This window comes from Lactuca sativa, chromosome 2, assembly GCF_002870075.4.
Source record: "Lactuca sativa cultivar Salinas chromosome 2, Lsat_Salinas_v11, whole genome shotgun sequence".
NCBI lineage: Eukaryota > Viridiplantae > Streptophyta > Magnoliopsida > Asterales > Asteraceae > Lactuca > Lactuca sativa.
In genome coordinates this window covers 40,228,170-40,246,602 of record NC_056624.2, presented here as the reverse complement: position 1 = coordinate 40,246,602, position 18,433 = coordinate 40,228,170, and the positions used below count along the sequence as shown (strand labels likewise).

General features: G+C 36.6%; 2 protein-coding genes across 2 annotated transcripts; both read right to left on the bottom strand.

Moving 5' to 3' along the window:
* Positions 1-1,214: 1,214 nt before the first annotated feature.
* Positions 1,215-5,559, bottom strand: LOC111886617 (disease resistance protein RPV1). Its single transcript, XM_023882882.3, has 5 exons — positions 4,921-5,559; positions 3,669-4,770; positions 2,831-3,145; positions 2,487-2,708; positions 1,215-2,359 (listed from the first exon to the last, which is right to left on the bottom strand). Exons 1-5 carry the CDS (start codon positions 5,397-5,399, stop codon positions 1,394-1,396), a joined length of 3,084 nt encoding a protein of 1,027 aa, XP_023738650.1. The 5' UTR covers positions 5,400-5,559; the 3' UTR covers positions 1,215-1,393.
* A 3,277-nt stretch (positions 5,560-8,836) lies between these two features.
* Positions 8,837-9,805, bottom strand: LOC111886425 (uncharacterized). The gene has a single exon (XM_023882672.2). It carries the CDS (start codon positions 9,803-9,805, stop codon positions 8,837-8,839), a length of 969 nt encoding a protein of 322 aa, XP_023738440.2.
* Between the last annotated feature and the right edge of the window lie 8,628 nt (positions 9,806-18,433).

Here is an 18,433-nt window from a genome sequence, read left to right as displayed (position 1 = left end):
GAAATCCGAAGGATACCTCAAAGAACTCTGATTTGCCCTTGGATCCTTGCTCTACATCTCTTCTCCTTGCTCCTATCTTCTTCTTCTTCTTCAAGCCTTCAAAATTTCACACAAGAACACTTAAATCACCCAAGGATGGATTAGGGTTTTCTCACAGCTCTCTGAGGGTGAAGGAGGCGAGATTGGGGGCTATAAGGTGGTTTAATAGTGAGCAACCCGGGGATTTAGGGTTTCTTCCAGGCAGGCAGACTCGCCGAGTCCCGAATATGGACTCGCCGAGTCGCCGACTAACACGTGCTCGAAATCCCGTCCCTACTCGGCGAGTCAGGCTATGAACTTGCCGAGTCCCTCTTGCAACCTTCTAAATAAATACTATGGAATCATCATACCGGAGACGGGTCATTATAACAAGGTTGCGAGTTATAGCATTGGGTAAGCGTGTTATAGAAGCAGAGATAATTTCTGGAAGTAATATAGGAAAACGTATGTTTATTCCAAGAATGTCACTGACCCCGTCGGATAAAAAGATTCCTTTCACATTTTAGCGAAGACAATTCCCACTTGTTGTATGCTTTGCGATGACAATAAACAAAAGTCAATGACAGTCGCTATCAAATGTTGGTTTGTTTTTTAGACAACCAGTGTTTACTCATGGACAGTTGTATGTTGCATTGTCTAGAGTTAGAAGCAAAGACAGATTGAAAATATTAATTTTAGACAACGAAGGAAACTCTACCAATAAGACATCTAATGTTGTATTCAAAGAAGTATTTGGAAATTTATGATTTATAAAAATTATTTAGAATATTTCATTAATGAATTTTTTTTTTTTTTTTTGTATTTTGGTTTCAGTTACATACTTATTCAATAAACTCTTCACTTATATGTGTTGTATTATTTTAATAATTCGTTGATGTTCAAAATTTTATATTATTTATTTCAAGAAACCCGTGTAACACACGGGTCTTACACCTAGTATATATATATATATATATATATATATATATATATATATATATATATATATATATATATATATATATATATATATATATATATATATATATATATATATATATATATATATATATATATATATATATATATATATATATAACTTTGGACGGTGTATATACAAAGTCGTGTAAAGTAGAATTTATAAACTTTGGATGACATATATCCAAAGTGATGTAATGTGGGACTTATAACTTTTGGACCGCGCGTGTATATCCAAAGTCATGTAAGGTGAGATAGATAAATTTTGACAGTGTATATCAAAGTGGTGTAACATAATTAAAATATACAGTAACACAATTGTTAAAAATCATGGTGATCACTATGTATAAAGGTTCTTTGTGGCTTCAGAGATACTTTATGCTTATAATGGTTCTTCTCAAAATCGTCTGTGATGCATGGTAGTGGGAACTTGTTTTGGGTTATTCGTTTTTCTTCTCGAGACATAGTTGTATATAGATGAATCTTCTGATCCAAATCCAATGATTTTCAGACTTTTCAGCGAAGAAATACCATGTGGAAGATGACTTATACCAGTACCTTGTACATTTAACTTCTTTAAACATGTTAAGTCACCTAGTTTCTCCGGCAGTTTCTCTAGTTGATCACAGTAGCGAAGGTTAAACTCTCTTAGACTTGTCAATTTACAGATGCTACTCGGTACATCTCTTATCTTGCAAAACGCTAGACTTAGTTCCTCCAATGATTCTAATAGGCCAATATTCTCGGGCAACTTCTTTAGAACCTTACAGTATGCAAGGAGCAGAGTTTTCAGATGTTTCAACATACAAATGCTGTTAGGGAGATATTTGACAGGTGTAGACCTTAAATTTAGCAATTCTAAACATTCTATATGGCCAAGATCTTCGGGCAATTCCTTTATTGTAGAACTTTCAAGGTTAAAGTCTTTTAGACGTTGTAAACTACATATGCTTTGTGGCAGACTCTTGAGGTTTTTGCACCAACTGAGGTCTAAACAAACAAGGTTTTGAAGATTTCCAATTGATGAGGGTAGTTCTTCGAAGTCATTCCTTGAAAAGTTAAGCTCCAGCAAACTATAGTTGTAGTGCCCAGGAAGTATATCTGGGAGCTTCGATAGATATAAATAACTTAGATCAAGAACTTGAAGTGATTCCAGCTGTTTGATAAATGAAAGAGATTCGAATCCCCTGCAATGATTTATGTTTAAGTAGACAAGCCTTCTAAGACATCCAACGGGCGTGTGAGGGTGTACTAAATAATAACATTTTCCAAGATTTAATTTCTCGAGATTGGGAAATAGGCCACAATCAAGGATCATTAAATATGAATGACTGAAGTCAAGGAATCTGAGGTTTTGAAGGACCTATCATATGCAAGAAAGAAAAAGAGATTAGTATTGCAGTAATAAGCAACCAATAGGATGATGTATAGCAGTAAAATGAATCATGCACAATTAACTCGGTTAGATATAAACTACTAAGATCAATAACCTGAAGTGATTCCAGCTGCTTGACAAATGAAATATAATCGAGTCCATGGCAATGACTTAAGTTTAAGTAAACAAGCCTTCTTAGAGATCCAATTGGGGTGTGAAGTTCAACCAAATGCTTACATTTTTCAAGTTTTAACTTCTCCAAATTCGGAAGTAAGCCACAATCAAGGGTCGTCAATTTTGAGTAACTGAAGTCTAGGAATTTGAGGTTATTAAGAACCTATCAAAAGGAAGAAAATTAAAAAAAAAAAAAAAAAACATCAATAAGATTGCAGTTACAATTAACCAAAAGATATATATCAGTAAAAGGAGTTAGACAAAAGAAAGAATCAACCATTCTACCTTTCCATCTCCCTCTTCCCATAGTCGTTCGATTCTGCTATAAGGCATTTCTAGTGAAACCAGATTATCTGCTTGAAATGTTCTTGGTAAACAGAAATGAGGATATCCTTGCCAACACAAAAAGCGTAAGGCATTTGGGAAGTTTCTGCCAACTTCAACCTTGGTAAACAAATCATGGGTCTCAGAAACCATGTAAAGAAATCTAAGCTTCTTCATGTTTTCAAAACCAATTGTAAGAATATTATTGGAACGAAGATTCTTCTCTCCACCCTGTGGAAATGTGTTGGTTGCTAGAGCTCTTGTGGCTTCCATAACCTGTAATCCATGAATAGCTAGTAACCATGAAACTTTGGTCATAACTCATAACTAATGAAGGGAAAATGACCTACGAGGCTAATGAAGTTTCCAAACCATTCAAAAAAGCTCAATCATGTTTTGTCTGTTTAGAAAAACCAACAAACTTAACATTTGTCTGAAAAAGATCAATTATGTTACATTTTTATTCAATTCTATGGAAATCACCATATTGGGAAAATGACTTGTAAGACCAACGAAGTTTTAAAACCGTTCGAAAAACCTCAATAATGTTTTGTCTATTAAAAAAAACTCAATGGATTTAACATTCTGAACAGACAAAAAATGATTGAGATTTTGAACGGTTTGTAAACTTCATTGTGTTTTTCTAGACAAATGTTAAGTTTGTTGGATTTTCTTGAACAGACAAAACATTATTGAGGTTTTTTGAACTGTTTGAAACCTGAATTGGGCTTTTAAGTCATTTTCCCAACTAATGAAAGCTTGTTAAGTTTTTCCACATGTAAGTAAACATCATCCTTACCAAGTCATTGGCCAATACATCTTCAATCTCCCTTCGAATCCACAATCTACTATGTCTAAGGGGCTCATCAGGATGCAGACGACGAACAATATTTCGGCCCATTTCTGCTATATGATCATGCATTCCTAACCGTTGATAAGGAGAAATAGTCATGAGAGATTTTTGCTCAAGAACTCTCAAACCATTCCTAGCATGAAATCCACAACTTTCAAGTGCTCTAATTGCATCATCTTTCAGCCAACCTTTCAATAAGCATGCAACATCCAGGAATATTTCCTTATAATCATCTTCGAGGCCAGTATAACTTATTTCCAACTTTTCTTGAGTTTCCTTCAATGGAATTGTTTTTAGTCTATTGAGTGCATCTTTCCATTCAAGCTCATCTTTACCACAAAGAAATGAACCCAAAACTCTGATCGTTAAGGGAAGACCAGCAGCATAATGTACAACTTTGAGAGATAGATCGTTGTACCTTTGAATTGGAATATCTCTACCAAATGCATACCTACTGAAGAGGCAAATTGCTTCTTTATGTGATAACAGGCTGACATCATGAATCCACATAACTCTGTATGCTACAAGCACTTGTTCATCTCTTGTAGTAATGATAATTCTACTTCCGGATTTCAACCAGTTAACCCCACCAGCTAATGCATCCATCTGGTCTAGATCATCCACGTCATCTAGAATAAGAAGAACTTTCTTACCACTCAACATCTTTTTCATCATGCTTTTAGCATCATGAACACTCCCTACAGTGATTCTTTTATCATTTAAAACATTCGAAAGTACTTGTTCTTGCAACGATTGCAACCCGGATAATGAGGCTTTTGCAACTTCTCTGACATTCTCAACAAAACTTTTGCCTTCAAACTGAAAGTGTATTTTGTCAAAAATAGCTCTGGCCAAAGTGGTCTTTCCACCACCTGCAATCCCCTTGATCCCAATGATACGAACATCTTCAGCACCAGTTTCCAGAGATGAAACGATATCATTTATCCGGCTCTCCATGCCTACTAATTTTTCATCAACATTCAAATTACTGAAACGTAACTCCACTGAAATCTTTTCAACAATTTTATTGATGAGTTTAGCTTCATGCCTATAGAATATCCCACATGAATAATTAGGTAACAGTATAACATACAAATTACAGTCATAGTTTTATAATACAAATTTTAATGAAACTTTTGCATAAGAGTTTCTGCAAAAACTAGAATAAAATATTGTTGAAACATGATAAAAGAATTACCCATCATCAGTGTTCCTCAAATCCCACCCAGCTAGATTTGATGCTTCTTCCAGAACCTCTTTCCACTTCTTGAGTTCTCCCTTCTTTTTATGTTTGGCAAAAGCTTTTCCAACACCCCCAAGTTGTTTGCGGATTTCAGAGGGTTCTACATCGTAGAACACAGGGTAAGCAATATGCTCGGGATTTTTTTGACATTCCATTATCTTCACAAGCTCATCCAAGCACCAAGAGGAAGATGCGTAGTTCTTTGAGAAAATAATGATGTAGAATTTTGAGTCTTGAATGGATTTCAAGAGCTCAACATTAATCTTTTTTCCTTTCTCCAGACTTTCATCATCCTTGTAAGTGTGAATTCCTTGACGTTGAAGAGCAACATAAAGATGATCAACAAAACTCTTACGCGTGTCTTCACCACTAAAGCTCAAGAACACATCATACTTGTAGCTATGTTGAATGAACAATGTTGAAGAAGACGCCATTAGAGGTATGCTTGACAAATCCTATACTAAATCAAAAGAAAGATTGAGCAGAGACAATGGATAATTGCAAATCTGTAGATGTGAATTGAGGTCAACGTGATGACTTTTCCTGGAAAAGCTATGGAATATGGTGGTTCCTCGAGCGTATGGAATCAAACCATATTTTACATTTAATATATTTTTGTGTCTAGGTTTGTCGGTTCCTAGGATAATGCCATAAACATGGAAGTTATTGTTTATGATAATAATCCCTCAAAATATGGTCGTCGATAGAGACATTTTTGCCCCTAGACATCATACATTCTTGGTTATTATTCCTTACATCATCATTCATCATCGCATGGCTTTCTTTTGGCCATTATACCCCTGAATAGTATAATATCGTAATACATCTTCGGCACTGTTATTCCTGATATGGTTTTGACCCTTTTACCACTGAAGTAACACGAAAACGAAGGTTGATTATATTACATGTGATGCCAATTTTTTTTTAATGCATTCAGATGTCTTCATGATATTCGCATTGCTGCAATCTTGGTGTGGTTTTATGCTTCTTTGGCGACGAATCATCATGTCTTACAGGCTGTTTGGCCAGTGAAATTTTAAAAAATTATGAATTTTTAAAATATGAATTTTTAACATGTTTGGTAGGTTGTGTTGAATTATAAAAATAATCATTAATATTCAATGTTTATGTTATAAATAATCGAACCAAGAATAATTATTAAAAACATTTAAAGGCTATTGAATATTAATCAAACATTACTAATATAATATGAAAGCACAACACCAATAATCATGATATTCAGTAATTGTCCACCATTATTGATTATTCCTAACAATACTAATAAGATAAAAGAACAACACCGGTAAATACACAAAATCAAATCATATATTCAGTTAGAACATAATAAATAATAATAGATCAATTTCTCAAAAAAAAACAATAGAAAAATAATAATCGCAAGAACGAGTAATTTTGTATTTAAATAAAATTATTATTATTTTAAAACACCTTAATTAAAACAAACTAAAAAAAACAATATATATATATATATACTAGCCATTTACCCGCGCTAAGCGACGGGTGCGAGTAGTTTTTTTCAAAAAATAGTTTCTAGAGGCAATTAGTTTAATTGGATGTTGAATATAAGTAGGGGTTTTTTTATTTAGAAATGTATGTATTTGGGTTAAAAGTACATTGTGTTATTAGGTAAATTGTTTTCTTTAGACGAATAGTTTTTATGAGTTAGGGCTGTCAAATTGGGGAAACATGTCGTGTTTGTGTCTACCACGACACGACGTGATATCTTGTTTTTTTCATTGACACAAAAACAAACCCATTACAATACGACAAACACGACATGACACTAACATAAAATAACTATTAGTTTGGTTTTATTATCTGGTTAATAGATTAAACTGGATCGAAGTATAGTAAAAGACATTTCGGTCCATAAAAGATTAGTTACCGCATTCAATTGTCACCAACATATTGGTAAAAGAAAAAATTATCTACTACGTAATATATCAAAAATAAATGTATATTAAAATTCATTAATTAAAACAATTTTAAAATAAATATATACTTGACTAAGTATAGTAAAAGACATTTCAGTCCATAAAATATTAGTTACCGCATTCAACTGTCACCAACATATTGGTAAAAGAAAAAATTATCTTATAAATTTGTGTTTTTGTAAGATAAAATGAATATCGATAAATGGAAAAAATAGGACAAAATAGATATATCTATTTAATTTAAATATAATTTTGCAACTAATGTCATTATATAATTATATAAGCCAAGAATACATAACATTAAAGTTTGAAAGGCCAATTTATTGAAAAAAAATAAAACCAAACATAATAATGAAATAAACAATTATCAGGTATACATGATCAACTTGTCTTAAATAATTATATTTAAAATAAAATTGAAAATCAGAACTTAAAAGTTTTTGAACGGTAAATGATTTGATAAATAAAGAAGCCATCAGAGAGCTAGATAGATAGAGAGAGAGAGTTAGAATACAGAGTAAAAGCAAGAGAAACTTAAAAACAAACACCTGAAACCAAGAAGGGTAAAATGGCCAAAAATAAGAAGAGTACTCCCCAACAGTCTGCAACCAAAAGTGCAACAACCGATTAAAAAGAATTGGAAGCAGTCAAGTCATCACCAAAAGTGCAACAACCAGATCTCCTTTGACATACTGCAAAACTTCAATAAGATACAAATCTAAAAATAAAAAGTAATTAACAAAAAGGAAACAAAATTACATATTTTTGACAAATATAGATGGAAAAAAAGACTTTTCCATTTACAATTACAAATTCACCATAATCCTTGAGAGTACACTTATCAAGCTGTCTCAATAATATGAAGAATCCAAGTTGAACAAATTACCATCTTTATGAATGATGAAAGTCAGAATCTTTATATCATCAGGGCATACTTATGCCTACCTAAGATTTTTGACACAATAATTTGAAAATGCACCAGATCAACAACATTAATCAATTAGAAACTTAATAAATATATTAAAAATCCAATACGTAATATCATCATCCACCTGAAATATTGATCAACATTTCAATTACTACAAAGCTAGAATTACGTTTCATATTTAACAATGAAGAGTAGTTAGTAGTTACATTTATTAAATAATTAATCACCTGTTATATAAAAAAATTAGGTTGAAAAGAACTTAAACTGTAAGCCACCAATCTGGCTTCTTTTACAGCAACCATTATATCAAATTTGACACATTTCCTTTAACAAAATCACCCCCTTATTTTATAGTATTATTACTGAGTGTTAATTAAAAAGAAAAAGAAAAAATTAAGTGGAAGAAAGCTCTTACATTTGGAACTTGAAGAAGGACCAGAGATACTAAATTGAATTGACAAATCAGAACCAACCTGAAAAGAAATGATAGAAATTGAAACATTACTTAATAGATTAAAAATAACTTCAACCGTAAGCCCCCAATAGTCCAAATATATTAAGAACAATAAGTACAACCAACATAATAGGAAACAATAGAACAACTCCAACAAAAAAATATCCAACACACTCCAGGGGATCACCACCGCCAAGTATTAGAAAACATCACACCAGCAAGGAGGAAAAACATACATACCCCTTATGTTTTTCAAACCAAATCTGATGAAAAATAGCTTCCACTTCCTTTGGCTCCTCTTCCCTTGTATCTTCATAAACTAAGAATAAAATAGAATCAACAAAAAGCACAAAATTTTCGTGCATTCGTTCCGGGTACGAACTCCTCAATTGGAACGACAACGTCGTTCGGATCATACGTGCAAATCGCTCGACCTTCATCTTCAATAATCATATTATGCATTATAATACATGCTAGGACCATTCGCTTAATTCTTTCTTTATTCCAAAGTCGTGTAGCATATTTCACTACATGTCATGTTTGCTTAAGGACTCCAAATGCCCTCTCGATATCCTTTCTCGCTGATTCCTGTTTTTTTGTAAAAAATTTTGCTTTTTCACTTCGAGGAACTGAGTATGCCTTCATCAATGTAGAATAATCCGGGTATATCCCATCACCAAGGTAGTAACCATATTTGTACGCGTGCCCGTTTACTGTGAACGTCATATCAGGTGCTTTGCCGGTCCAAATATCGTTGAAAAGTGGAGACTGACCAAGAACATTAAGGTCGTTGTTAGACCCCGCTACTCCAAAAAAGGCATGCCATATCCACAAATCTTGAGATGCAACAGCTTCTAGGATGATAGTTGGTTCACCTATATCTCCTCGAGTGAACTGACCACGCCATGCAGTTGGACATTTTTCCCAAGCCACATGCGTACAATCTAGACTGCCAAGCATACCGGGAAATCCATGCCTCTTTTCATGAGCCGAATATAATCTCTCAATATCACGTTGAGTAGGTTTACGCAAATATTCTTCGTGAAAAACCTCATAAACACATGCAGAAAACCAATCTACACATTCAACCGCGGTCCTCTCGGATACTTTCAAGTATTCGTCAGATGCATCAAATGCTATACCGTATCCCAAATACCTAAGAGCAGCCGCACATTTTTGTATACTACTAAAACCCATTCTTCCTCTAGCGTCGGGTTTTTGTTTGAAAAAATCATAACGAGATTCTAAAGCATTACTAATACGTAAAAATATAGCCTTATTCAGACGAAAACGACGTTCGAACGAGTCGTCATTATAAAGACAATTATCGGCAAAGTAATCACGTACCAATAAGTCGTGTGCGGCTTGGCGATCACGATTGACGACCGCCCTTGTACGCGCTGCATTCGAACTTTCTTCGGCGTGAACGTGTTGCACAACATTGAAGAATGTCTCGACGAATTCTACGTCGTCATCCGAGTCAAAACTTTTTAAAAATTCCATATTTATCGAGGGATCCATGGGTGTAATTGAGTGTAGAATGTGTATGTATGTGTATGTGTTTTGGTATTAGAAGTGTTTTTATAATTGAGTTTGAAAAAAAAAAAAAAAAAAAAACGGCCAAAATAGCCGTTCAACGGCTCCAAAAACCAAACACCAATAGAAATCTTCGTTTGAATCCGTTGTCCCGACCACAAATTGCAACGACCACGGACCACCACGAACCACCGGGACGGTGTGCACGTCTGTGGTTCGTGGCCAACTAGACCACGGTCCGCTTCGTGAATAGTATACCGGTTAGCCTTATGGAAGTTATTGTGGAAGTGATGTGTTGTCATGTTTTCAATGGTTCAAATATGTGTTGCCATATATATATATATATATATATATATATATATATATATATATATATATATATATATATATATATATATATATATATATATATATATATATATATATATTGTGACAACCTATAATTTATTCCGTCACTAAAACCGTTCTCGTCGAATATAAACCGTCGTATTCAATTTGTTCTGTTAACCTTTGCGTTAAATTAATTTTATCACGACCTTTATTTTGATTTCGTAAGTGTCAGGATGTGTTATAATCATTAAAATATTCTCCATATTTGTTTGGAAAATTGTTATTTTCATCTAAATCGTGATTACGGGAAATTTATCGGGTTCGACCAAAAGCACCGTCTAACGGCAGTATCGGGTAGAATTCCACCGGGCCACAAACTCAACCCCTATATAAGGGATTGAATGACATCATTTTGAAGCTTTTACTCTCTCACTAAAAACTTTCTCTCTCTACACTCTCTCGCTAGAACTCGAAATTGGCCCAAAAACCCCGTTTCAAGCATCATTTGGTAAGAAATCCATCCTAAACTTGTTGTTTAACTTGAATGGTTTGCAAATTCTTGTTGGAATCACCCAAAACACATATGAACATGTTTTTACGGTTTGGGGACCCTCCCAAAACCGTGAACACCTCATATGATGGTTTTGAAGCCTCAAAACCCCTCCAAAACACTTCTAGGGCTTAGATTCGGCCTAAAAACTTGCATGCATGAACTTAGGACCCCCAAATCGCATCATTTGATATATGGACATGAGTTTACGGCCCAAGCATGTTCTTGGACTGTAAACCCTCATTCATGGACCATAAGCTCATGTTAGTGAGTCAAAATGCCCTTAAACACCTTCAAATGCTTCCACGGGAGTGTAGAACCTCATAATCTTTCATGTGATGCACCTAAACATCCTCAAAGGCATCAAACTTAAGTTTACAGCCCAAGAACATTCTTGGACCGTAAACCCACCTCCTTAGGGCGTAAAGACCCCCCAAAGGGTGTTAAGGTGCCTTTAACCCCTTGAATAGCTTGGTTTTGGACGTAGAATCACATGTGATTGAATTACAACCCCAAAGCCCTTGATTCATGGACAAACATGAGTTTACGGTTGTAAAATCATGAGTTTAAGGTAGTAAACTCCCCAAGAACATCTCCTTAGACCATAAACTCATTTCCCAAGGTCATTTCAAGTCCCGATCACTTCCTAAGCCATGGAATCGACCCTAGAACCTTCCCGTGTGCATTGTATGACCATTTGGCATCCAAGAACCCACCACCCATGAGTTTACGGCCGTAAAATCACGGGGATATGGTCAATGGGTCGTAAACTCCTCAAGGAGTTTACTCTTGAAGAGTAAACTCCATATTTAGGCCCTACACACCCTTAGATGCTACCCGGATCACTCCTAACACTTGAATTGAAGTGTTTTCACGTCTTGGAGTGCATATTCATGTCTAATTAGTGGTTCAATGTCTAATTAGATACATTTGTATATCATTTCATACTACATAGGAACCTCGAGCGTAATCAAGCCCCGAACTGACAACTAGCATCCAAACCGTCACGTTTTCCCGACTGGTGAGTTCATACCCCTGCCCTTTTTCAATGTTTTTCACTGTTTTCAGGGGGAATACAAGCAAAGTACAAGGGATACTTGTACTCAAAACTTGTTTTACATGTGTTGTGTTTCACATTACATACTTTTAACACTGATAATCGTAATAGACAATCGTTTGAACTTACAGAACACTCTTACACATTATTTGTGAAATACGTTACAAACTGTTATGTTTTATATTTCACAAATGGTTTTCCACATTATAGCATGATATTTGAAATTTGAACATGAAACTTAGTACACTGTTTTGTCCTCGGTAACACTCCACAGAGATACGCGAGTGGAAGATCATTATGTGTAACAGGATCTTTCTATATTATTACTAGTAAATTTGTTATTCCTATAAATTGGAGACACGTCCTCGGTGAACACTCCACAGAGATACGCGAGTGGAGAACTGCACCCGTCACCAGAATCTATTAGATAGGGAGCGTGATTTGAGTGTATAGATCTATACGGGGCTGACGACCCCACACCTGGCTGCTAGCTACAGCCGAACCGTAAGGTTCAAGGGCGACGAAAGTCATAAGGTGATGTGGACTACTTATTGTCATATCTAGTCTATCGTATGGTTATGGAACTTGCAATTTGGATAACAGAGATTTACTAAATAGTAATAATGATTAAAGTAACTATGTTTACTTTGTATATATTAGTTTTATATACATGTTAAAACTAATACATTTCACAAGGACAACCAGGTTTTCGGTATACATCTTTCACATTTGGTAACCAACATTTAGGAAAATATGGGATTTTCCTAGGGTAACATATGTACATAACCAGATTCGTGTAACAAACCAGATAACTAAACCTTACAGTTCACAAAAGTAACCATGTTTTCAGTATACATCTTTTACATTACATATTTTAGATCGGTAACCAACATTCAGGAAAATATGGGATTTTCCTAGGGTAACATTTGTACATAACTAGAATCATGTAACAAATTCAGATAACTAAACTTTACAATTCACAAGGGTAAACATGTTTTCAGTGTACATTATTTACATTACACTTTGGATTTGATAACCAACTTTTAAGAAAATATGGGATTTTCTTGGCGTGTAACTTTTTCAGAAACAAAAAGGAACTTGTACATTTTCAGAAAACAAAACCGCTTATGAACTCACCAGCGTTATGCTGATTTTCAAACTGCTTGTATTCTCAGGTCCGCATTAGACACGTACCCGATGATTCCTTTTGGCGAAGACGGAGTGCGTTGAAGACTCGTCTTACTTTTGTTCATATATATACTATGTATCACACATGTACAACCTTACTTTCAAACAAATGTAAACTTTTATATATATATATGTAATGTAATGGTTGTTTACTTTACTTACTATGTGCATTGGATTTGATACTCAACGTGGAGTCAACCCTGGAAATGTTTCTGCCTTCGGTTTTCAGGGTGTGACAGATTGGTATCAGAGCCCTTGTTTATAGTGAATAAAGTATACCAAACCTTACATGGTATAAGACTATAAACACTATGGGGCCTAAGTGCTCTGAACTAAAAGTATACTTCAAAATATAAGTATTTTCAAAAGTATACAAGTATACCGAACCGTCGAGATCCGTAACTACAAGTAGAACAAAACATAAGTAAATGGGTGTTGTATGTTGCAGTTAAACCTGGGCAGTTATGTAGTCATGTCTAGGATCAATATAGCATGGCCAACTATATTCATTCGAGACACGACCAACATGTGCTTGGGAGTGACTGTGGTGTTCAGCATGGCTAAAACATAGCCAAATACCACAAACATCGAGCCAGTGTTGTAGCGAATCATGAAAGACTATGGGAGTATTTCTCGAGCCAATCCTTTGTAGAAATCCTCATTCACGCATTGTTCCTTGATCATTCCTTTAGCAATAATTTATCTGTTTCGATAACTCTTTCCTGCTTTATCACTTATTCGGAATGTATATATCTGTCATATCTCTTGATTCAATTCGGAGGACTTATCATCCTCTCTTCTTGATCTTATTAGATCAATATGCCTCCAAGAAAGAGACCCAGCTCCAAGACCAACAACCCTCCACCACCACCTCCTCCTGAAATCGACCCTGTGGTGTTTCAGACAGCTGTTACCGCTGCGGTTGCAGCTGTTATGTCTCAATTGAACACCGGTGGTTCCGGTGGTTCGGGAGGTGGTACTCAAACCCAAAATCAAGAAAGCAGTCAGGGACACCGAAAGGAGGGTTCCTATAAAGATTTCATGAATGCAAAACCTACATCCATCGATGGCACTGGAGGTGTCATTTCCCTTTCCTGATGGTTCGAGAAAATCGAATCCATCTTCAAAATCCGTGCTTGTTCGGAATCCGATAAAGTAAAGTTCGCAGCCTGTACCTTTATTGATAAAGCTCTGACTTGGTGAAATGGCTTAGTCAAATCCTTGACCCTACCTGTAGCCAATGCCATGGGTTGGGAAGCCATGAAAGAACTCCTCCTAGCTGAATACTGCCCTCGGGGCGAAATGTAGAAATTAGAGCACGAGCTCTGCAACCTGAAGATGAAAGGTTCTGATATTGCTACATATACTTCTAGATTCGATAATCTTACACTCCTCTGCCCGGGAATGGTTACCTCGGAAAGTAAGAAGATAGAGAGGTTCATTTGGGGGCTGACCCAGCCAACCAAGGGAAATGTCTTAGCTGCACGGACGGATACGTATGATAGCGCCAAGAGTTTAGCCCAGACCCTGATTGATCACAGTGATGATGTTGAGGAAACAACTACCACTCCTGAGCCGACTAAGAGGAGTGGTGAGAAAAGGAAATTTTGGAAGAAGAAGAATGGTCAATCTACCCAAGGGTCCTCAAAGAAACAACAGACTGTAGCAGTCCATGCTGCTACTACCCCCATTGTTGCTGCTTCTGTTGTGGGATCTACATCTCAAACACCTACTAGCAGATATGCTGGTAACCTTCCCTTATGTGACAAGTGAAAATACCATCACAATCGCGGCCCCTGCCGCGAACTGTCATGCACCAATTATGGTAAAAAGGGGCACACGATCTGATTCTGCAAAGCACCAGCCCAATCAGCCAATCAATCTTCTGGAGCAGGTGTTGGTCAAGCCTGCTATAATTGTGGAGAAGTTGGGCACTTCAAAAGGAACTGCCCCAAGAAGGTGACAGCTGATAAAACTAGGGGAGTCCTAGCCATGGGACGGGAGGAAGCAGTCGCCGATCCCACCGTTGTTTCGGGTACGTTCCTTCTCGAAAACTCTTATGCTAGTATCCTTTTCGATTCGGGTGCTGAAAGAAGTTTTGTTAGTCATGCGTTCAAACATAATCTTAAACCTAATCCTCAACCATTAACCAAAACGTTTACCGTCGAGATGGCTAACAGTGAGAAAGAAAGCACTAACGAGGTGTTCGTAGGTTGTACCCTTACCCTGAATGACCATTCATTTCCTATCGATCTTATGCTAGTTTCCATAAAGAACTTTGATGTCATTATTGGCATGGATTGGTTGAGTCCCAATCACGCTGATATTCTCTATTTCGAAAAAGCCATCCGTCTCAACCTTCCTTCTGGTCAAACTCTCATCATCTATGGCGATAAGCTCAGCTCTAATCTTCGCATCATTTCCTGCATCAAATCTCAGAAACTCTTGCGAAAGGAATGCCAAGCATTCCTAGCCCATGTAATCAACGAAAAACAGGAAGTTAAAGACCTCGCGAGCATGCCCGAAGTCTGTAACTTTCCTGATGTGTTTCCTGAAGAACTTCCAGGAATTCCTCCCGAATGTCAGGTCGAATTCCGCATTGATCTAATTCCTAGAGCTACCCCCGTAGCGAAATCTTCGTATCACTTAGCTCCAGCAGAAATGCAGGAGTTATCCAGCCAACTCAATGAGTTGCTCAGTAAAGGATTCATTAGACCAAGTTCCTCACCCTGAGGAGCTCCGGTATTGTTCGTTAAGATGAAAGATGGATCCTTTCGGATGTGTATCGATTACCGTGAGCTGAACAAGTTGACCGTCAAAAATCGATATCCTCTTCCACGAATAGATGACCTCTTCGATCAACTCCAGGGAGCCAGCTACTTCTCAAAGATAGACCTTCGGTCTGGGTACCATCAGCTACAAGTTCATGAGAGTGATGTTTCCAAGACAGCTTTCAGGACTCGATATGGACACTACGAGTTCGTGGTGATGCCCTTCGGTCTAACCAATGCACCGGCAGTGTTCATGGATCTGATGAACCGGGTGTGTCGCCCTTTTCTAGACAAGTTCATCATTGTGTTCAATGATGACATACTTGTCTACTCCAAAAACGAAGAAGATCAAAACAACACTTGAGGCTAGTGTTGGAAACCCTTAGATCCGAGAAGTTGTACGCAAAATTCTCCAAGTGTGAATTCTGGATTCGGAAGGTAACTTTCCTCGGTCACGTGGTAAGCGAGGAGGGTATTCACGTGGATCCTTCCAAGATTAAAGTGATAGAAAATTGGTCGGCACTGAAGACACCCACAGAAATCCGACAATTCTTGGGTCTCGCCGGCTATTATCGGAGATTAATCCAGAACTTTTCCAGAATCGTCAAACCCTTAACCACTCTAACACGGAAAGGTGTACCCTTTTGTTGGAGTGAAAAGCAAGAAACAGTGTTCCAGACATTAAAGCAAGCCTTGTGCAGCGCGCCTGTTCTGTCCCTACCCGAAGGGACAGAGGATTTCGTTGTCTACTGCGATGCATCTAATCAAGGCTTAGGTTGTGTGCTTATGCAAAGAGGAAAATAATTGTTTATGCCTCGAGACAGCAGAAAGCACACGAGGTCAACTATACCACACACGACTTGGAATTAGGATCCGTAGTCTTTGCACTGAAGATTTGGAGACATTATCTCTACGGAACCAAGTGTACGATTTTCACTGACCACAAGAGCCTACAGCACATCCTCGATCAGAAAGTGTCACACCCCAAAACCACGAACGGCGGAAACGTTCAGGGGTGTAGGACGTCATGTACAGTATCACAACAGTGTAATATAATAAACAAGCAACAACATCATCCATTTCATTATAAGTAAAGTTTTATACATGTGTGTTCTTTCATTGTGGTAAGACACCAAAAATATACAATCAAAATAAAAGACGAGACTTGTCTGCTGCGTCTTCTCAAAACCTGTCCTCCGTACCTGTCTACTGGCGACCTGAGAATACAAGTTATTTTGAAAGAGAGTATCAGCTTTAAAGCTGGTGAGTTCATAAGTATATAAGTGTCATTGCTTTGTTTGTGAAAACCTGCTATGAATGCCATGAAAACCTTTAAGTGAAAATGTTGAGGTAAGTATGAAATCCCTAGAAAAACCCTTATTTTCTATAAGTATGAAGTGTAGTCTTCTACCAAGACCCAATGTTTTGTATGTATGAAATGTAGTCTTCTACCAAGATCCGAATGTTTTGTATAAATGAAGTGTAGTCTTCTACCAAGACTCGAATGTTTTGTATGTATGAAGTGCAGTCTTCTACCAAGACCCGAATGTTTTGTATGAATGAAGTGTAGTCTTCTACCAAGACTTGAATGTTTTGTATGTATGAAGTGCAGTCTTCTACCAAGACCCGAATGTTTTGTATGAATGAAGTGTAGTCTTCTACCAAGACTCGAATGTTTTGTATGTATGAAGTGCAGTCTTCTACCAAGACCCGAATGTTTTGTATGAATGAAGTATTTTTCCTTTGTGTAGACTAGTACTAAAAGTGCTTAGTCTAACTCATCGTTTATGTGAAAGATATCACAAAATAAAGTAAACAGGAAAAATATAATCAGGTAAGTGTTAGCCGGAGGTACTAGTGCTAACAAAACAAATGTAAATGTTGACCTGAGGTACTGGGGCTAACATATTACATATAACCTAATGGACATCCGAAGATAGTCCAATTCTTCCTCTGTAGCAGCAGCAGGTGGAAGGAATGGTTAGTCCCTGTAAAGGTACTCCTAGTATAAGTATTAACCGTAGGCATCCGTAGATGTTCATTACCCACTGTTGCTAACAGATGGGTTCCGGAATGGTTAGTCCCGTACGTATATCCCGAGGTACTGTGGGATATAGGCCCATCTAGGTATCCTGAGGTACTATGGGATAGGGTCCTGTCTTAAATATTCCGAGGTACTGTGGAATATGTAGGAAGATTTACACAGAAGGTACTGATAAATCATCCTCGTAATTCGAGATATAAGTAATCCTGTTAATGTATACAGAGAAGTGTATCTATGGAAAGGTACTCATGTAATGCGTTCATGTAATCGTGTTCATGTATCATGTAAGTATATGTAAAGGTACTCATGTATCAGGCAATGTGCTAGTATAGACTCATGAATGAACTGACTCTTGTTTGATATCTTCTGACTATCCCTATGATAGCTAACTGGAAAGTATGTTGTTGTTCAAGTATGTTTATGCAAGGTATCTAGGAGCTTTGAACAATAATATAAAGTGACTTGAAGGCATTATACAATTCAAAACTAATACTTCTGTTGTCTAAGTATTTTAAGATAGAAAAACCATTTCACGTGACTTCCTTTGAAATATGTGAAATCTACTGAGTGAAAACATAGTTATAAAATACATGAAACTGATTTAATAACATGTTTGTTTCTACTTGTATTCCCCCCCCCCATTAAAGCATTTAAA